Source organism: Thunnus maccoyii, chromosome 17 (assembly GCF_910596095.1).
Source record: "Thunnus maccoyii chromosome 17, fThuMac1.1, whole genome shotgun sequence".
Taxonomy (NCBI): Eukaryota; Metazoa; Chordata; class Actinopteri; order Scombriformes; family Scombridae; genus Thunnus; species Thunnus maccoyii.
In genome coordinates, this window is record NC_056549.1 from 17243442 (window position 1) to 17265405 (window position 21964).

At 40.4% G+C, this 21964-nt stretch overlaps 1 protein-coding gene and 1 long non-coding RNA gene across 5 annotated transcripts in view; one reads left to right on the plus strand and one right to left on the minus strand.

The window, feature by feature from the left end:
• Positions 1-182: 182 nt before the first annotated feature.
• The window catches only part of mettl24 (methyltransferase like 24), a 42840-nt gene continuing 21058 nt past the window's right edge, over positions 183-21964 (minus strand). For 2 of the 4 annotated variants that reach the window (XM_042391505.1, XM_042391504.1), the window contains exons 3-6: positions 16938-17036; positions 11751-11884; positions 6719-6944; positions 183-1129 (exon numbers count right to left, since the gene is read on the minus strand). In XM_042391505.1, coding sequence (XP_042247439.1) covers positions 812-1129; positions 6719-6944; positions 11751-11884; positions 16938-17036 — 777 coding nt within the window. In that variant the 3' untranslated portion in view covers positions 183-811. Of the gene's footprint in view, positions 1130-6242; positions 6602-6718; positions 6945-11750; positions 11885-12895; positions 12961-16937; positions 17037-21964 lie in introns of those variants that run through there. The other 2 variants (XM_042391507.1, XM_042391506.1) reach the window with 2 other exon arrangements.
• LOC121882953 lies at positions 1104-6819 on the plus strand. The gene is made up of 3 exons (XR_006092188.1): positions 1104-1159; positions 5004-5147; positions 6735-6819. It is a non-coding gene; the product is annotated as an uncharacterized LOC121882953 (long non-coding RNA).

Genomic DNA, 21964 nt, shown 5'->3' on the forward strand with positions numbered 1-21964 from the left:
ATTTACATAGACGTCAGACTTCTTTTTCATCATTCATTAGTCAGTTAAAAAAAAACATTCATGAAAAGAAATCCCAGACAAGTCTTTGTTTCCTCTGTTTATTTAAATGGCATCAAAAGATTTGGTGAGTTTCATTAATTGGCAGATTTTAGAACGTGTATTGTCTTTTTAGGATGTCAGCCTTGTGCGACATGTTCAGATGAAGTTTGTTGACGAAGTTCTGGTGCAGCAGAAATAACGCTCCAGTTCCTTCCAACACTTCCACAGATATTCACTTGCTCTCAATGACACAGGATCTGTCCTCCATCTACACCTTTTAACATCATGTATACATTTAATTTAATTAATGTACAACTGGGGTTGTTGTCGGGGCTTGTGCAGACTAGTGTAATCTCTCCACATACTGGGTTGAGGAAATGCTGTCTGATATCAGGCGGTACGACTGGCTGTGGGCCAAGCTTCGATAGGACCATGACGACATGGGTGGCTGTGACTCAGAGGCTGACCTGCAGCCAACAACACGGCCACTATGAGGTAGAACACAGAGAGCCTCTGGAGACAATTACTCTGCCCCTCTACACAGCTGAGGTCATTACAGGCCAGGAGAGGAAGAACAGGAGGATAAGTAGTAGCAGGGATTTTAGCTTTGCAAAAAGGTCAGACCAGATAAGAGCAAGCTGAAAAACAGACGTGCTCTAGCAAGCATTTGTGCTCAGACTGAAAGCTCCATTTTACACAAACTTGCACGTTTCCACTCAAGAGGCTGTTCTTGTCTAGATATTTTTGGCTATTTATATCTGTCTGGCGCCCATCAAGGCTTCCACTGTGTGTTCACCCAGCTCAGGGTGTAAGCACTGCTGGCGTTGAGGACATTCTTATGCAGGAAGAGGTGAGGTTTGGCTGGGTCGCTGTAGACATGGAAGAGGCGGAAGTCGGCGTGTTCCAGTTCCTTGAGCAGGCTGAACCAATAACGCACCACAGAAGGGTCATCACCGCCCACCTCAAAACCTGCCCAGTGGAGGTGAAGCTCCAAGAGCAGCTGACCAACTGAGTCCAGAACACCTTCCAGGACCAAATTCTCCAAAATCTTCCACTCTGCACTCTCCATGTCCGCCTTCAGTATATCCACCTTAAACAGGAAGAAAAAAAAACACTTAAGGTATGGTTTTTTTCCAGGTAATAAATGAGTTCTATTATAGCACTGGAAAGACACTAAACTGTGTGGAGTTATTGAACACAAAAGCTATTAAAAGATAAAAAAGGAGTAAGCGAAGCTTGGCCTTTGTTCTTGCTTTAGCGATGATGATGGATTGAGCGAGAGAGCAGCCTAACAAGGCATGCTGGGTTGGAGCAGAGAGGAAATGTTTCATAAGATGAATGTTAATAGCGTCCTTAGGCTATATTCATGTAAGAAGACTCATGCATGCCCAAAGTTTAATGCACATCCCCGGGACCTTGGGATTCCTCTTAAGTCTACTGGATTGCTAATGATGTCCATTGTCTGACCTTTATGCGTTTAAAAGTCTCATTGGTGACGGTGCTTTTATTCCTTCCAGGCTCAACAGTGTCTCAGTTTTCACTTACTCTCAGGTAGCACATCATGTAGTCACTAAATTAGTAGTGACATGACAGGAGAGATTTAGATCACAGGGAGTTTTCAGGGAGAGGCTCAGGGTATTGTAATGTTACTACATTAAAAATAAGAGATACAAGCTAAAGGAAATTCATTGTTCTCCACGTTTTTTGAATTGTGGGAAATGTACAACTAAACATCATCTGGTACCATGACAGCACACACATGACAAAGTGGCCCATAAAATTCCTCTCCAATTGATGCCTTTAGTGGCACTACAGAATTCCCAGCCCTTATTAGTGGAACTGAACAAGTCCCGGAAACACTCAAAAAAACAGCTGTCTGTGGAGAACAAGTCCCTATGTTGTCCTCTTTCCTTCCCATGAGCCACAAAACTCCCACAAGCTGAGATATGTTCCTTAATTTGAAAGAAACCTCATAATGGAAAATGATATGGCATCATAATGAGGTGATGTTTTCACTTGGTCTCAAAAGAGTGTGTCTGTCTGCTTATATCATGCTGTGTTTGAATCCTTTGTCAGGATTGGATGTTACTTAGAGGTCTGACAGATATAAACTCTTTTTCAATGGACTACACATAAATTGCCTTTCTGCCTCAGTGGGCCTTGATCTGGTGCTGCCAATATCAACTCTCTCTGCAGGAGAAGTCGAAAGCCCTGGCAAGACTCCTGTCTGGTGTGAACAAAGTCCATATGGTGTTGGAGCTTTGGAAAGATGATTTTAGCGCCACTGCTGTGCAGAGTTAGCTATGCTAAATGGTCCTTAACTATGCTGGGAGGTATAGAGACATTCCTTGTGGTTGTAAAGCAAAGTAACATGTTTTATGTAGATGGAATACACAGACCAAACATGGATAATTCTAAATAAGGAATAATGTGACATTTTGAGCCTGTTTGCTTAGCTTAGCACAGAGAATGGAGACAGCTATGCTACCCAGGCTCTGTCCAAAGGTATCACAATACCTATAAAGCTCACCAGTGTACACATATTATCTTGTTTGTTTAATCCATACAAAAATGGAAGTGTAAAAATTATAGTTTTTGTACCAAACTATTTCTTGGCCAGGACCTGTAACTTCCTGGAATCTCTGCTGGTTTCCGTCAACTATTCCAGCAAACAAACTGTGCTAGCACACAGCCTCCTATAAAGCTGCAATACTTTGGTTTTTGTACAAATTAAACAGACAAGATACAATGTTTATTTAGTGAGCTTTTGGACAGGCTAGCTGTTTCCCTGTTTTCTGTCTTTGTGCTAAGCTAAGCCAGTCATCTTCTGGCTTTGGCTACATATTTACCATGCCAGACATGAGAGTTGGAACGACCTTTTTATCTTGGCGAGACAAAAAATACATGCATTTCCCAAAACATTGAATTATTCCTCTAAGCAGATCTTAAAGGACGAAATGAAATTAGAGGGTTTTTTTTTTTATTCTATTGACACAGGTTTCTCTAACAACATGCTCCCATGGACAACATTCGAATCTTTGACCATTTTGCAGTTTTAACTTGGAGCATCTATGTTATACTGTCCAAAATCAAAAATAAGCTCCAAAAAGCTGACAGTCAACCTAAAACACTCATGATAGCTCTACAATAGAGCTGATCTCTGTAGCCTCGAAATCACTCAGATTTCATAGAAATTCCTGCCCTCCACTGCTTAGAAATCAATGTGAGATTACTGTAGTCTTTATACCCAATGTGCAAATGTTTCCTCTCCTCCCACTGACTCATACAGTATATGATCAAAATACACATGGTAATTATTTCTGTAAAGCAGCAGGATTAGGGAGCACATTCGGAGAAATTTTAATTTAGAGACGCTTTTGATGAAAAGTTGTCTGAGTCTTTGCAAACAAACAAGTTTGCTGATTTGAGAAAAGAACTTTAAATGGAGGTTTACACTTTGGCTTGTTAATTGGCCCTAAATGTGTTCATTCATGGTGGGCAAATGAACAACTTTTTTCCTTTTGTTTCAAACAATTGGTTTTATCAGAATAATTTTACTGTTTTTTTCTTGTAAACCAGAGCACCGAACATCACAGCATATCTGACCTTGATTATTATTATATGTATTATGTGCTTTAATTGGTGAGCCTGCCACTAGAGAGCAAATCACAATTAAAGATATTTTATTACACATCCAAGCAGTTTACTGATTCTGTACTGTTGGAGGCACTTCAACAACTGCTGTGACATCAGGTCAGAGCCTCTCAAAGACATCTTGACTTAGACAGGATCCATCTTGATATTCACCTGTGTGTTCAGTCTTTTTTTCCAACTGAGAATATCTGACTTTTTGTTGGATAATTGTGTTTACTTCCAGTGTAGCTCACACTATAGCTAAAGCCTTACATAAAGATAATTATGCCACTTTTTTATTTAAAATTGTAAGACTAGAACACTAACAAAAATCACACCAACAGTGTAGCTCTAGGGGAGGCAGTCTGTCAGTCCACCACTTTTGTCTTGGCAGAAATATCTCAACAGCTATTGGAAGTTTGGCACAAACATTCATGGTTCCCAGATGACGTATCCTAATGTCTTTGGGGTGACACCCTGACTTTTCCTCTAGCACCAGTTTGAGTTGAAAGTCTCAACAACTATTGGATGTCGACATTTTAATACTTCAGTTTGTGACCAAATACTTGCAGAACCAATGACATTCATATTAGCCTCAGTTGTGTTAAGTACTAATTGGCAAATATTAGCATTCTAACATGCTAAAACTATGATGCTGAACATATTAAGCATAATACCTGATAAACATCAGCATGGTAGCATATTGGTTGTGAGTATATTACTATAGCATACTGACTTTAGCTACCTCAAAGCACAGTTTGGTAGCAGCCTCTAGACTCTGTCTTGGTTGGTTGGTGTGCCCATTTAACACCTGTGGCTACAGGCAGGTTGGTGTGGAAGGGTTCCAATAAAACACACATATCAAATGATTAGCTACATCAAGGATGCCTTAAGAGGTCTCCTATATAGGAATCTAAAGATTCATGTTGGGTAAATGTGGTACAATTGTATACAGATGAGTGCTGGATTGGGCCCTTTACTCAGGAAATGAAAAGGTTGTCAGATGGAAAGACTGTATGTTGTGTTCATTTTCTACCCCTTGCAATGTGGCAGTACCTAATTTGATTCAGAGTAGCAGTGCCACTGGGCAGTGCTGATACTGTTGTTGTACTGTACTGTCCAATTACCAGCATGATCAATGATCCAATTTGCAATTTCTTTCAATGAGATCTGACTTCCTGCTACTGACATTTGTCTCTGTGGTGACTGTCTGCTGTCTCAGCTGGACACCAGAGCTCTGAGAATGAGTCATCTGCATAGTTTTTAACCAACACTACTGCACAAATGCATATTTTGACCTTTGTGAGTGTGAATCTGTTTCTTGACTGCAGCTTTTCCTGTCACAGCTGAGGCTGGGTGAGAGATCCTTTGAGAAGAAACTGTGCTGCTTACTGCCGCTTGGTCCTCCGGCACACTATGTACTCGCATTAAAACCTCATTACAAGGATGTGTGTGTGGCTCTGCATTTAAAACAGGTGGGTACTGTCATCTATGAAACAGTATTGTGTACAGAGCCGTTTATACATACACACGCCAATGTTTATGTGTTCATTTCTTGCCACACGCCAATGTTTATGTGTTCATTTCTTGTCACACTCTGACAACATCTTCATATCTTTCCAAATGCCTTGTATGAGCCAGTGTGCTTCGTTTTTGGCTCCAGAAAAGGAAGTAACAGCTGAAAACCTTTGAGCTTAAACTAGCTATGGCAAACCACCAGTGAGCAGCATTCTGCTCCAGAAGATGATTTAAATTAGCCTTGATTTAACGGCTCAAATAAATGGACAGGTAGAAAAAAATGATAAATTGCAGTATGTTTGACTAGCTTGTCTGGAGCAAATCATAATAAGATTTAAAGCCCTGCTAGCAGCCCCTTAGTAGCAGCAATATACCCCAAAATAGTAAAGTACTGGTCTAAACAAACAATATAATGACAGCTTTGACAACGTTGCTTATTCCATGAGGCTTACCAGACAAAGGACATGGACATGGATTAAAATGAAAAGAGTTTATCTGCGTGACAGCAGGAATGTGCTCATAAAATTTCATGGCAATCTTCCTGTCAAATGTGTTGTGTGTCGAGCAGACATTTTAGCCTGAGGCTGGTAAACAGAGAAGACACATGGAACCTCACAGTGGAAATAGTTTATCATCTGGGGAGCATGAATGTGTTCATTTTAATGACATAATGATTTTGATGTTTTTGCATTTAAGCGAAAGTTTTCCGAAAACCATTTGGGATTCAAACTCTAGGCACAATTAATGTCCATTGCAAATTTAAGGCCACTACAGTATGTGTGGGATTTGAACATTTCCAACTTTTACGTCTCCTCCTACATACACAACAGAATTTTTGCTTGGATGGTTTTTCTACAAATCACCTTTTGATATAAAAATAATTTGAAAGATACTATAATCACCACAAAACAACACATAGGGGTTTTAATGGACTCAAGCCATTAATTTAACATACTATGAATGTTCTGTCTATGATCTGTATGCCTGTAACTACTCAAGCAACTGCCTTTCAGCTGTGATTTGATTAGCTATGTAAGAGAGGCTTGGCTTCTCTGACCTTGAATTATTATTCAGTCCCTTCCAAAACAGGCAGGTTCACTGGATCCATAACTGTGTTTATTAGTATGCATGCTATCAGTGGGCTCGGTGTGTATGCATGTATGATTGATCTTGTATGCAGATCCTTATCTGATGATCAGACTGAAAGATCACAATCCCGGGGGTCGGGGGGGCGGTGAAGAGTTAACATTCAGCATGATAATATTTAAAGGAGGAAAACAAAATTATATATGGGAGTGTATCCACCTGGAGCCTGAGACAGAAAACAGAGGAATGAATCATGATGAGCTGTATTATCATAGGATGCACAGGGAAGGGCCTGTGTTTGCATGTTGCAGCATATGAGTGAATCCTTGAGTTGACAGAAGAAAAAAATGTTAGCTAGTTTAAATTTTTGGTTTACTATGGGTCACAATCCACACCTTTATAGATGACCATTCATTCAAACCCACTGATGCTGACTCTCTACCTGTCTGTGTCCAAAGTCATTGAGGATGGTGGCCAGTTTCTTGGTGCTGGCGTACTGACGCTGGGCGGCAATAGCGGGGTTGGGATCTCTCCAGTCTACAGAGAGTCGATGGAGCCACATTTCAGCATGCTGCAGGTGAGGCTGCTTCAGACTGGGATCAAAGCAGTGGACCTCACACCCTTTCCTGGCGAGGGAATGCTCCAGGGATCGGTCATCAACACCCAACCTGGAGCCCACACAGGACAAGACAAAAAAGGTTGAGTAAAGAGACAGGGCTGAGTATTGGACCTCAATACTTTGTTGATATCAGCCAAAATAAGTACATAGCATAGAAAACTGTCAGGTATTGAAAGCAGAATTTGTAATCCTGTCTTTGATCAGATAGTCAGATAGTGATTTACATGTAAATAAAAAAAATGCCAATTTCAAACTCATTGTAAGCAAACTAACTGAAAACCAAGACCTGCTATGGTGCTTCATTAAGTCAGGAAAGCACAAAAGTCATTAGGATTCATTCTCTTGGCACCAAGGACATCTATACTAAATGTCATGGCAATCTATTCAAAAGTAGTTGAGATATTTCAGCCAGAACCAAAGTGGTGGACCAACAGACCAACTTTTTCCCAGGGTCACACCACTAAGGCAGCTAAAAAAGGGGCTTGTGGGAAATCAAAACAGGTACAGTTACAGGTACAGAAAATCAGTTATTGTGTCACCACATGTACTGAAAACAACACCCAGTTGGAGAGGAATCGATGGATGCATGGATGTAGCTTTCTAACTTCAACACATGGTTACCAAAAGTAGAAGTAGTAGAAGATAGAGAGTTTTGGCCAGGAGATACTTGTTGTTTCTGTTTCCCTCATTTGTCCCTTTTGTTTCGTGTTTCTCTCTTGTTCTACGTCTTTACCATTCCTTTTGCCAAGTGGCCTGCTTCTCCATTTTGAAATATGATGTGTAAATCAGAGTAGACAGACACATTTCTCTGTATTCCTCTCTTTTTTGTGCACTCCCTCTCTCGCTGCTCTTCTCTCTTTATCCCACCCCTCCCTTCTCTCGTTCTGCAATTTTCTCCCTTTCTCAGTCGCTGTCTCCACATTCCCTTGTGTCTTGTTTGTGCTGTGGCTGTATCCTGTAATTGCGGCAGAGGGAGTACATTTCACAGTACACGTCTTGTACAGATGAGGCATCTGGTCCCTGAATGCATCCCACTAGCAGGAAGATGAGAGATGAGTGTATGGGAAAGATTGAGATGCAACTAGACGTCTCTTTTTACCGCACTAAATATTTCATTGAGAATTTCCCAGTCACTGGTGGGGTGTTTTGGCCACGAATCACTGCAGTGACACTTTAGATGACAGCATTCAGGGATTACTCATGGAGCGACGGGGGCTGTTGGAGGGGGAGTCATAGTGTATCAGAAGCTCTCCTGGATGACAGTGCTGATAAAGCAGGGTCTCTACTAGCTGTAATATCCTCTCTCCGGAGACTGCAGAGTGCAAAGATGGATCCAGACATTCAGGATTAAAGGCTACATGAATGTGTACGTGGCAGAGGAAAATCTACTTCAAACATGTGGGTTACAGGGGTTATGAAGAGATCCCTGTTGACTAGAACGTCATGGCAACCAGATGTGAAGATGAGTGTAATGGTCACAACCACCCAGTGGATTGTAAATCTGATAAACAGAGCCTTGAATCTGCCTATCCTCTCACTGAACTATTATGTCAACAGTCTGTCTGGATGTTGTGAATCTATGAGGTGAGGCTGGTCAACAAATTCTGGGTGGGCTGGGGAGCTTTCGGCTGTCTGGTAGTCTCTCTCCATTTCAAATGTTCCTTTCTATCCTTACATCTTTGCCATTACATCTTCACCTGTTTATATTCCTTTCGACTTAAATTTGACTTTGGCTTTTTCTCTCCCTGTTGTGCTCTCTTTCCTTCCTAATACATCACAGGACGTTAACATATGCATGATCAATGAGGGATGAAGTGCAGGTATTTTTAATTCCCTTACCGTGCTTTAACCTAAATAACTGCTCTAAATTTGAACATCTACAGGGCCTACAGTCCGCAAGGAACATTGTGTCATTGGTGGACCTCTTTCGAATTCAGGGAACAAAAATCTTTCTGCACTTCTTAAGGTGAGTTCAAGTAAAGCACAGTAGGGAGCTGGAAGGGTAAAATGAAAAGAGTGGATGACTGACTTTACTAGACCATGTTCATTTGGGGAAAAAAACAAGACAGAAGTTGGGTGAGGGAGTCTGGTTGGCTACTTTAATGATAAGTGAGAAGGAGGAAGAAGAGAGACCCCAGCTTTACCTCTACAAACCCATTTCGTGGCAGACATTTAACTTCAAAACAGGAAAAGCTCAGGTATAATTAATAATATTAATGATGGCTCAGTTGCATTAAGTGTACCAATAAGCCATTGGAGTGAGCCAGCATGCACAATAGAAGGACACTGAAACTGACTCACCTAAATAGTGCTTTTCCTGCAATGACACGTCAAAATGTCTGCTGAGAAAAAGGCTTATTCCTGTTTACCACAAAGTTACATTACATTAATTAGGCAGACATATTTTGGGTTCAGTGTCTTGCCTGTGGAAACTTGACGCTGTGAACACAAGGAGCCAGGGATCAAACAACCAAACCCACAATTATTGGATGAGCCACTCACCACCTGAGCTACAGCCACCCTTTAAAACATCAAATATGATTTGAATTCTAAAAACGAGATCTCACACTGATGTGATACCTCACTGAACAGAAGCTTGGCAAGCTTTCTGACAAAATGATTATTGACAACAGCAGCCACAGCAGCAACAGCAACAATACAGATAATGATTTTAATAATTAAAATGTTTTTTTAATTTTGTTTAGAGGTGCACTTCAGCCAAGAGTAAAAGGGGCAGTGACTGGAATAATTTGCTGCAAGCGATACTGTTAACATTCCTGTTGTTGCTTTACTAACAACATCACATGTCCATGCTTATTTTAAAAGTGCAGCAGATGAGTGAATGCACAAGTTTCAATGCCTGCTTTGATTGGCCTAAATGTAAGCTTTTTTTTATAGCAATGGATGTCCTTTAATGTGGAAAAACACATTTCATCCCCCCACCATGTGACAGACCAATCAGAGAACAGCTGCTCATCTCGCCCAGGCACAGCCGTCCACGGCTCATTTAACAGCATGCAAATGAGACACATCAACCACACACATTCACAAAAATGTGCATGCAAGTGTACACAAACAGGTGTACAACCTCAGTACTGTAATGCATTCAACAGTGGACACACAAGCACACCTAATAGTATGTGACGTTTCTATTAAAGCCTATTAAAGTTATGTGGAGCAGTGGACTGCAGTTGGAGGTTTTGCAAGTCTCCTGTACAGCAGAGCGGACCTCTCATGGGCATAGGATACACAGCATACCTGGCACAGATTCAAGAGTATGTCCAAGAAGCCTATGTGTGTGTGTGTGTGAGTGCACCATGAATCTAGGTCAGATAGGGGACATGAGGAGGAGAGCATCACTTGGTGTATCCAGAAAAATGGAACTTCACAGAGCAGTTAATCAAGATTAACTGTTACACTGGGCTCTCAGGACTTTTCTTTTGTTTTTTTAAGCGAGCCTCTGTTTTTTTACAGAATTTCATTTTTTAGCTTGGCGCACTGTTATTGCATTAGTCAGAGTTGAGGGGTGACTTAATGTGAATTAAAATGATTCCATTAGTCTTTAGGGATCAGATAGATAGGAGGAAAAATGGTAATGCAGCTTTCATTGACTTGAAAATCACAGCGGTGAGTCATATTTTCCCAAGCTGATATCCAGGTCAAATGTTAGCATGTTTGAATAAATCACTGAGAGGACGCATAACAACATTCCTTTTATTCTCGGTGCATGTGCATGTAGCTTGTCTGCATGAGTGACTTCCCGTCAGTCAGCCAGAGGATATCAGGTCTGTTTTCCTCCACCGTCTCCATTTGACCTCTGACCTCTTCTCTAAAGAGAGGCAGGAAGCCAGAAACAGCAGTAACCCCACTCCCCCTTCCCTCCCACATCATTATCCATGCCCTGCCCGCCTTGATGCCAGCACACCTGTGTTGTCTCTCAACAGTCAAATTAATAAGTTCCCTCTCTCTGGCAGGCAAAATCCTTCCAGACCTCTGCAGCACCTCAGCACAGCGGGGGCCCAGCAGGGCAGCACTGGGCCGAGCTGATCCAGGACACAAAGCCAACTGGGAGTGATTGACTCTCCAATCTTAAGAAGGTCAAATACCACAGTGGCCTGGCTGACTTGATTCAAGATTACTTACCACTCAAGGAGAAGAAGCAGAGGTGCTGAAGACATGTCGGTCAAGGTACAGTTAAGCGAGAGAGAGTATTATCTTTACTCTTATTGCAGTGTTACTCAACAAATTAAAAAGAATTGTCAAGAATACCAGGATGAAAGAGATCTAAGTGATACCTGGCCCAAAAAAGTCAGCTGAATACCTCCACTCTGCCAAAGATAAGAGACAAAGACAGATCCTGAATAAAAATAGCCCCAGTGACCAATTACTCATTGAAATGGAAATACATAAAAAGAAAAGGCTAACAAGGGACGTCAAGACAAAGATACATATCCTCCTCTATTGTGTGGAAAATAGTCTTCATTCTTTGATGGAACAGTGAGAGACAAAAAGGGATGCCTTTGCCTATATGACAAAGAAAAAAATCAAAATCATCTTGGGTGAAGTGAGAATAGCCGCAATTGTGGCTAGATACAGTATGTCACAGCCTGACATAGACTCAAATGCTCTTTATAACATATGCAGATAACTCACTGACTGTCTCATAATTAATGTTGTAAACAATTCTGTTACTCCTTCAGATGCGGTACATTGTATCCTGTTACAAAGCTACAGACTTCAGGTTTTTTGACATGTGGTAGTGAGGCTTAAGATTCATGTTAGGGTTAATAAATGTATTCAGTGGATGACCTTGTAAAAAAGTGTATGCGTGTGTATGTGTTGAGTCTATACCCACCCAAAAGAGTAGACCCTGCAGTGCTTGCTTTGCACCCGGTGGGTCAGGCTGTACTTGGGGTCCAGGCATACAGTCCAGGCTCCCTTGTTCCCCTCTAGGGCAGTTTCTTCACCAGGCAGTGGTACGCAAGACACCTGGACACATGAAAAATGCACATAGAACAGCCATTTTCCAATAATGTGAAGCAGAACTTCTTGACAAGGTCATGTTGCCTTCTATGGCTCAAACTTAGAGTCCTATAATTAAATAATATAATCTAAACAAGAGCAGGCACTACATTGGGAGTTGAATGGTTTTTCCACTGGAGGAATGAGTTTTATTGACTTTTGACTTTCTTTGGTAGTAACATAATAGCCCAGTTCTCAAAGATAATCTTACGTCTTGCCTTTATCCACAAGGATAGAGCTGCACAAAAAGCAAGTATCTGTTAAAACCATCTAACATTCTGTACACAGTGAACACTCAAGGCCACAGATGTTGAGTCATTTGCTGAATGTTGTACTATTTATTATAGAGGGTGTATGAAGTTGAATCAGAAATGAAGAGGACTGAATTTATATTCTTAAACTTTGGACAAACTTTCTTTCTGGGTAGCTGTGTTTTGAGTGTGTGTAAAAATAAATTGAGTGCCAGGAGGTTTAAATAAATATACCAGCATTTAAAAGTCAAGTGTGACAGCTTGGCTGACTGTGTCTGAACTGTCCTGATGTGATGAACGCCACCTTTCTGGTTCTCCAAATATCTCAACACAAATGCTATTAATCATTTACACTGCTACTGAATTTGACCCTGAGCTAGCGCGTGTCTCGGCTTCAGCGTTGAATTACGTTATGTAGACTATTCATCATGATGCGCAGCTGGGGCTGATGCATCAGCAGCACTGCCAAGTCTCTCCCTGTTACAGTGGAGTGAGAAAAAAGATGATAAACAAGGAGATTTAAATATTCAGTCTCTATATATTTTATATGCTGAAAAAGTGCAGGTTGTTTCAGACCCCAGAACCATCAGTAACTAATTTGCTGATGTCTTTTTTTATATCCTTATGTAAAGTTAAACCACTTACACAGAGAGATAAAAATAATAGTTTGACATTTTGGGAAATATTTGTTTTCTTGCTGAGAGATAGATGAGAAGATAGAGCTCACTTTCATCCGTCTGTTTATTCAATATGAAGCTGGCCAGCAGTTGGTTAGCTAAGGTTAGCATAAAGACACAGCTAGCCTGGCTACATCCAAAGGTACAAAATCTGCCAACCAGCACCTCTAAAGCTTACTAATAAACATGTTATATCTCATTTGTTTAACAGGTACAAAAACCGAAGTGTAGAAAAGTTAAGCTTTTACACTGGTTTACACTTCTTGGCTGAGAGCTAGCTGTTTTCAGTTTCCAGTATGCTAAACTAAGCTAATCATCAAATTGGACAGATATGACAGTGGTATCAATTTCTCAGGTAACTCTCTTCATGAAAGTGAATAATTATATTTCCCAAAATGCCTAACTATTCCTAAGAAAACTGGCTAATGTTGTCTAAAAAGCTCGAACATAACAGGGGATTACTTGAGTTATGTCCTTGTGATTTACAGTCATGTGTATTCACTTAAAGGTTTATTTATGAACATACAGACATATATTGTGGCATATGTCTCATGGCAGAAGGTTCTTACAATACTCCTTAAACAATAAAAAGTAATTCAAACATATCTTTTCTAAAATCCTTTAAATACTGTAGGATCATCAGTAATGCTCTGAAGCTTTTCATTGCTGCTTATCTTTGCAAATGTGTGCTCAACTTATCTCATACTCAGCCAGAACCTGTAAAGCAAATACCAGCATGTTTGGTATCATTTCTTTTTGTGTGCATTAGTGTGGGTTTATATAAGTCATGTACCCGTATATGTACATACATACAGTAAACATGTGTGTTCATGTCAGCGTGTTGGTTTTGTGCAGTACATCTGCAGTGACTAAGCTTTAGGAGCTGCTGCTTAAATGTTCTCTGTCTGGTTTCTTTAAGCTCCATCTGCTGCAGAGATTCAGTTTGCAGAGGAAGGAACAATATTGGCTCAGACATGAAGATATGACATAGAAATCTGTGTCTCTGCTGTACAACATTCAAGTACAAACAGAATAGCGCGGGTGTAAATGCGTGTGTTCTTGTATTGTCTACTGTGAATTATACAAAACTTCTCTCTATGTTTGCTGAAGTTTATCTGAAATGAGGCCTGAGCAAAATGTTTTACTGCACTGTAGAGAATTGCTTTCCGATTCTCTTGTCAAGAAATGATGAGCGCTGTATCCCACCCTTTTATAAAATCACATCTATTGTTCACTTGAAATTGACATTTGAAACTGTTCATTATGCATATTTTACACACTCTGACCAATGCAGGAGTTCCTTTTTTAAGTGAGTTTGATTTTTACAGCCTCAAAAGAACCTCCTCCTTCCTTGCTTTGTGGCCTTTTTAATTTGAACCTATACCTCTAATTAATCAGAGCGTCCAGTGACAGGTCAGGCAGGAAGGGAGCAGCTGAGTCAAGTGCAGTGTCACCGTTTGACAGGAAATAAAAGTCACCCAATAGGTCTTTGTTGCAAAGAGCACAAGAATTATATTGTGTATGTGGGTGGCGCAATAATCTATAAGTGAATTTGGAACACGCTCCATTATGCCCGTCACTGTTAATGTGTTCCAGCTGAAAGCATTCATCAGCCCACAATGCTCAATGTGCAATGAAATGCAAAATCACTCTTGACTATTTTTCCACCTCACATCTGCAGATGTATCAGAAGCATTGAACTTCTGACTGTTGAACACTGTTATGCTGAACACTGAGCTGTAAGAATTGCACAATTTAATGAATGAACAGTAACTACTCGCTGTCATTCGGCTAATCAGAGAAGATTATCTTATAGTACATGCCGCACACTGTTAATGCTTTATAGAATACTTTTATAGAGACACTTCCTCTTATCTGTGTGCGCTGGTGCATGCATGCAAGACACACTGACTGCTATTGATTGGACAGTTGTGTCGCAGGCCATCTCTCTGAGTAACAGCTCCACCAGGCACTGTGTCAGTCAGCATTACAGCTGAGGAGGCTGCTATGCCCCCACCAACTCTCCCCACCCTCGCCTGTCACTGTGTATGATGGACAGTTCCCTTCAACAGCTTCCCGCAAACACACACACACACACACACACACTCAGACAATCTCTTTCTCTCTGTTCTTGTCCTTGTCTCTTCCTTCCACACACAGAAGTGGCTGCAGAAGAGTACACACACACACACACATATCCCAGGGCTAATTCATTATGAGCTGAATGTCTGCTTTGTGAAAGATATAGAACGAGTGCTTAGTCATTTGGAGTGGAGTACTCTGTGTTCTGGCTATATTGTGTGAGGGGGGGGGGGGGGGGGGGGGGGGGGGGGGAGATAAGTTGCTGATTCATCTCCAAACCAATTTCATTATAATAAAAAAAAAACCAAAACACAGAATATATATAATCCAAAAAATCTCCGACTACAGACAGTGAAAATGAAACTGCATCTTTGCGTTACCACCTCAATGGGGACAAGAGGGCAGAATTCCAGGCTTTCTCAATCCGTCAATATTTTTCAAATTATGATGCTGAACATCTTAATCGATTTGTAGTAATTTAATACCGACACAGGCCAACAAACAATCCACAACATCTCATTGATTAAGTATGAATAAAGGGGATGTGAGTTCCATCTGTATGGTAATCAATAGAATAATGAATTATGTGTGTGCTGTCGGGCAATACAAATACTCCTTGGCTGAGCTGAATGTGAAAGAGGTGCCAGTGTAGCTCTGTCATGGGCTGATAGATACCAGCTCGCTCTGATATACATAAAAAAGACCTGTCAAAAATAATGCATTTCCTAATGCACTGGTTACATGTTTGGTGAAAATGTTAAATTTATGTTCCCTGATGCGACATAGCTCACAGAAAAGCATCAAGTACAGCCAATATCATGAATTAGAAATACAGAAAAAAACAAAAAAAACATACATTCATAGTGGAGCAAGGTAGAAAACTGAGCATGAGCAGGGACATGTAGGCAAATAATCTAGATGTTATGATAGTCATATCTTAAAAGGAGACTTTTTTGTGCCCTGTGAAGACATGTTCAACTTCTTTCCACATAAAGTCACCAGAGTAAGTTGTGCCAAAATCCAACCAGGCTGTTTTCACACTTGCACAATACTGTTGCATCTTCATATCTCCTCTGCAGATCATCTATATCAGATTGTACTGTAGCCATTCATTGCACTGTATTGGAGCAGTCAGTGTTCTCTGTTAAAGCTGCGGCAGAGAGGAACGCTCACCAACCCACACAGAGTTTCAGTTATAGAAACTTTAATGCAATAGTTTGACATTTTGAGAAATTGTTTTCTTCCTTGCTGGGAGTTAGATGAGAAGATTAGCTTAGTTTAGCATGAGGAATAGAAGCAGTTCAGCTTTCAACTCCTGAGTTGAAAAATAATCCTACCAGTTCCTCTAAATCTTACAATTATGTTGCAGTTTGTATCTCATTTGTTTAATCAGCTAACGGTGTTTTACTTGTGTAGACATTCAAGTGATCCACTTGTGTGTGGCGTGTGGAGGATACAGAATAGACAAAAAACTTTGGCACCCGCTGATGATGGTTTACATGTACACCAACAGTTCAGTGAACCATTGTGTTAGCTTTATTTCAGATTTTAGAGGATCTGATGATGTGTGTTGTCAATTACAAATATTTGATATTTTAGGGGGATGTGACCCTGATGCGATTACATACCTGCAGAACACAAATTACAGCACATAACTCACTGTAATTTTTAAAAATTTTGCTAAAAACTTTGGAACCACCAACATTTTACTATTTTTTGCATTGTATTACACCTTCCTTTGTTTTTAATTTTCATAATATACACTTTCTTTTGTAATAGTATATGTGATATACTGCTGTGCATCATTTTGTATGTGTCCTGCACTGTTTGCATATTGTTGGTCCATCATTGTGTGTATGTTTTAACTGGAAACTAGCAAGAGACTGCAGATTAAAATAATGTTTAAACCAACTCTGGTACAATACACCAAATGTATGTTTAATATTGTAAATCGCTCATCAAATAAAGCAAACACACGAGCCAGTGAGGATTCAAACAATGATTACTCACTTGTGGTGTTGTGATGTAATTGAGAAACCTCCTAGCTTCGTCCTCCAGAGAATGATTCTCACTGGCCCAGGGCTCCAAGTGTATGTGCCACCGAGGAGCCTGCAGTGAAACACACACACACACACACCTGATCATTAACAATGAAGAGTACATGAAAATTGACAGTTAACTAACATCAAAGTAGGGCACTCCAGAGAAGGAAAGAAATCCAGAGCAAGGACAACAGCAAAAAGAGCTATTCTTTCAGGTTTTATAACCCTCTTGTGCTGATGGAAGCAGGTCACAATGTAGTAGAGGATTTTTTTCCCACCTCTGTGTTAGTGAAAAACTGCTAAAGTTCATTTATATTGTTATTTTAGTAAAATGTGGGTGGTTATTTATTCTTATCTGTTCTGAGCTGCAAGGTACAGATAAAAAAAAATAACATCCACTGAAAGTTGGAAAGAAAGTCAGGCTGTGTTTGACAGTGGAAAAATAAGACCTTAAACTTCACCATCATCAGGCTATTGCAGCCCAGTGCAGCAAAGCCATGTGAAGAGCTGCTGTGTGATCACATTCCTGAAACCTGGCAGAGCACTGCTTTACAGCCTGGTTCACTTCTACAGGAATGTGTCTGCTTGTGATTAGAGGAGAGGCCATGAAATGGAGAGAGAACAAGAGAGAATAGAAGAAAAGACTCAGAGCCGTGATGACGCATTTGTTGGATGCACAGTCATTTCTTGGGTCAAACACCATGGCCAAGTGTTCATTAGCCCTCGATTAATTATCTTGGGTGATTTCACGATCGAGTGCTTCCCTGCCTGGGACGCTCCAGCCTCCATCAATGTTTTATAGGCACTGCAGTTGATTTGAAAATGTTCCATGGTTATGCACAGATAATTGTTGGCTTAGCTAACAAGGACGTGTTTGGGTTTGTTTGTTTGTTTGATGCTGTGGGCACATCTGTTTGACAAACTGTAAAGGACAATGTGGTGACATCAGGTCTGTTATGGAAAATAATCGTCTTGGAATACACTCCTGTGTTTCCATGCCTCTTTCTCTCTTTACTCACAGATATGCCCTCCAGTTTAGCTTTGTAATTGCAGACACAACAAAATGGGCTTCATGGCGAAGACGCTTTCATTTACAATCACCCTGTTGAGTTCAACAAAATTGGTTTTGTGTGATTCGCTGTGAAGGTTGTGGTCTTTGATAATCATCCAGATTGTGCATAAATCAGCTCTCTCATATTTACATTTGTGTACCAGTGGATTGTTTACATTTATTCAAAGACATACCTAACATAACATAATTCATTTCAAAGCACTTTAACAGCATGGAAATGGAGAAAAAATGCTGCTAAAACATAAACACACATGCGCGTCAACTTACAATCATTTAAATATGCATGTACACACACACACATACTTTTACACACAATCAAGGTGCTTATGTGCACTTGTACAAACACACTTGTACACTCACATAACTAATGCTTGAGTATATAAAGTAAAGATACACACTTACTGTATAAAGGCACGCACACACACTCACAGCACTCTGCTATTATTAATGACAGGACCTTGTGTCATTTCCTTCCCCAGTGATGCTAATCCTGGATCTGCTAGCGCAGAGAATCAGCTGTCCCTTTAATGGCTGCAGAACTGGATCCACGCAGCACTGTCCTAGACTGTTTGGCGTTCAGCCTTTAATCAATTTGTTTAATCATGTTATTTACAGGTAGACAAATAACATCTACCTTTCTGCACCTGGGGACTCTGAAAGCTCCCAGAGCTCTCTGTCTCAGAGGTGCCCTTTTCATCCTCTTACCGAGTTCTCCCTGCAAAGCTCGGCTGTCAGGCCACATACATCAGCTTGGTACAGGTTGGGACAGGACTACTGATCTGAGGGCAGATATCTGGGACAATAGACTCACTGGGAGGTTGCCATGTATGAGGCGGGGTTGAATAAGAACAGACAGGGGAAAAATGGGAAAGGAAGGGATAGAGGGAGGGTCGAAGGCACATTAAAAACACATATACTTGCGGAACTTTACAGCAGAGAAGAAATGGAAATATTGGCATATTTTGCCAAGGGAGGAGGTGTGCATCTAAAGTTTCTAGTGTAAAGACTTTACTGGAAAGAGGCATTGCCCTGGAGTTGGGAGACTAGCTTGTACAACTCAGTCATCTTCCGCAAGGGCTGCAATTATTTTTCTCTTCATCGAAAGTTATTTAACTTTATCCAACGACATGATTTGAATAAAAACGAAGATCTAAATTTATTCATGGAATCCATTTTTCTCTTAAATGTATGAAATTGTGCGAATATGAAGCCATGATGCAATGCATGCCCATGAGCTCTCACTAACTGCAGAATCTTCACTGAGAGGTGATGAGATTAGTGTCAAACCCTGTGTTCAGTCAAGCAATGACAAGTCATCAGCACCTCAGGGACAGCAGAGGTAAGCAGTGTTGATAACAAACACTCAGAAAATCACACAAAATAGTCTAGCCTCAGCTGTTAGGACCTAAACCACATGATTCAATATAACTACATCTTCAGCATTAGGATTTCAGGTAGTTGCTTTTACATGAATGGAAGGATGGACAATGGAAATGATTAAGTTGCTACAATGACATTGGGAACTAGAAAAGGCTACATTTTCTGAAACTTGCTTAATGGTTTAAAGTTTGTACTTGAAACATTTGAAATAGTTGAAAAACTGAAAGAAGTTGAAGTGTCAGTTTATGTCTAAGCAATGAATAAAGTTGAAGTGTCAATTTAAATATGAGCCATGAGTGAAGTTTAAGTATTAGCTGAATGACAGAGCTGAAAAGAGTTAAATATTCAGTTGAACTTCAAGCACTAAAAGGAGTTGACATGTCAATTGAAGTGTGAGTAATAAAGTAGCCGGAAGGGTCTGTTGAAGTGGAGGTCTTGAAAGAAAATAGTGCCAGTTCAAGTGTATAAATAAAGTTTTCCCTCACTTCAGTCAAAGTACTGAAAAAAGTTGGAGTAAACTGTGTGTGAACAGTAAAACATGTGAGACTTAGAAAAGATGAGGAAGGCTTATTTTGTCAAAGATGAGACCTGAAAGGGTTTGAAGTGTCAGTTGAAATGTAGTCACTGAGAACAGACAAACTCAAAGTTAATAATAGATGATTAATTGAATTCATCTTGATGCAAAGTTAATAAAACTAATTTCACCTCAGCGAATTTGATTGTATCATTCTTTTATCCTGATACATTCTTGTCTTTACTTCTCCTTCTAGAAAAAGGATGTTGTTTTTAACACCTTTACCCTGTTTTTGATTGCTCTGTTATGGGGCCTTTCTGCATGGCCTGCATGTCCTGATGGAGCTGGGTGTGTTAGTGGATCTGTGCCTCTCAGCCTGGGTGTGAGAGAGGTGTGAGCAGCCAGGCCATGCATGAATAACCCCTCAGGGGGAAAAGAGGATGGATGGGTGAACAAGAGATGAGTGGATAAAACAAGAGAAGACTTTCTGCCAGAACAATGAAGGCAGGTGAGAAGAAGGGAGAAGTGGGAGGCGGAGGGGGAGTACGGAGTTGCAGACGGACTCAGACAGAGGAGGAAATGTACAAAGAAAGAAGCCTGAATATAGATTTACACCAGAATAAACAAAGTCAATTCATAACAATCAGTGACAGCATCTGAGAGGACACAACACAATCAGTGATTGAGTAAACCAATTGTCACCGGTGTAGCAAATGTCACGGAGGAGCCAGCCACAGGTGAGCTGTGTCTGCCCATTTGGAAACCATAAGGCGACAGAAGGAGTGCTGCCAAGTCAGCCCTGTCTGTTGGTAAAGTGCCAGAGCGGCTGAGTGTCAGACCTGCTGCTCATTTTTCTGCAATTGCTCTCACCAGAGTTCAGACACTTGAGAAAAATACCAGCAAGCTGTGCTGTCAAGTAGTCAAAGCTTTCAGTTAAACCGCATGTGGAATATTTTTTTTAACACTACGGAGTGTCTTGACGTTTGAAAATGTTCTTTGACAGGCTGTATTTTCCAGTGCCTCCGTACCAAATGAAGGTCAAGACATGCGGTGGACATGAGGGCAGCAAGAGAAGTTTAATGAAGCAGCTGGTGGCTGATTCACATTAACCTCCTGTTGATTTCTGGCTGCACCCAGGAAAAAGACCATATTAGAGATTTGTGCTCCAGAGGAGTTATTCTAATGTGATTTATGGAAAATTTTAGAAAAAAACAGTGTTTTTCCAGCTTATTGCAACAGTAACAAAACTGGCAGTGAAAGACAGGTATGCTTCATTTATTTCATTTGATAATCCTTCTTGATGATGATCAACATTTATGTTATGGTCTGCTCTGTTACAGTACATGACAATACTGGCCATACCTAATAATACCTAAAAATGACAAAGAAAAGTTAGGAAAAAGAGGATCTAATTGAAAAGAAATTACAACATTGCCACAGTCTGCTCACAAATCAATTGGTTGATCCTCTGCAAAAAGTACATGATGTTATTACACAACAGCTATGCAGTGTGTATTATAATGACATGGTTATGGATGGTGAGTGGTGTAATCTACTGGACCGGGAGCCAAGATTACACACAGTGGTAACACTGCTGCTGATTAATCTCTGGTTACTGCTTCGCCTGCCAAAAGTAATTCATCTTGCTTTTATTTTTCTATACCTTCCTCTTTTTTTGTATAATTATTCTCTGAGAAGTCTATTAGGTTCTAAAGATAATGACCATCTGATTATTGTTGTCATGGTAGCCTTGGCAGATAGTGGTGATGTTTACTGTGAGTTATCAGGTGACAAATGGTGAAAATAAAAGACGGAGGAGATTAACTTTTGGTTGTGGGTGTAAATGGATATCTATCAGTGTAAACCTACAGGCTGTTAGGGGTCAAAGGTTATTTGGAGGTTTAAGTAGATACTACTATGTGAGACAATGAGATGAGTGGGGTAAAACAAGAATGTGTATTTACGTTTGAAGTTTGAACTAGTGCAGGTTATGTCCTCTTTGTTTGGTCAGTTTTGATGGTTATCATTG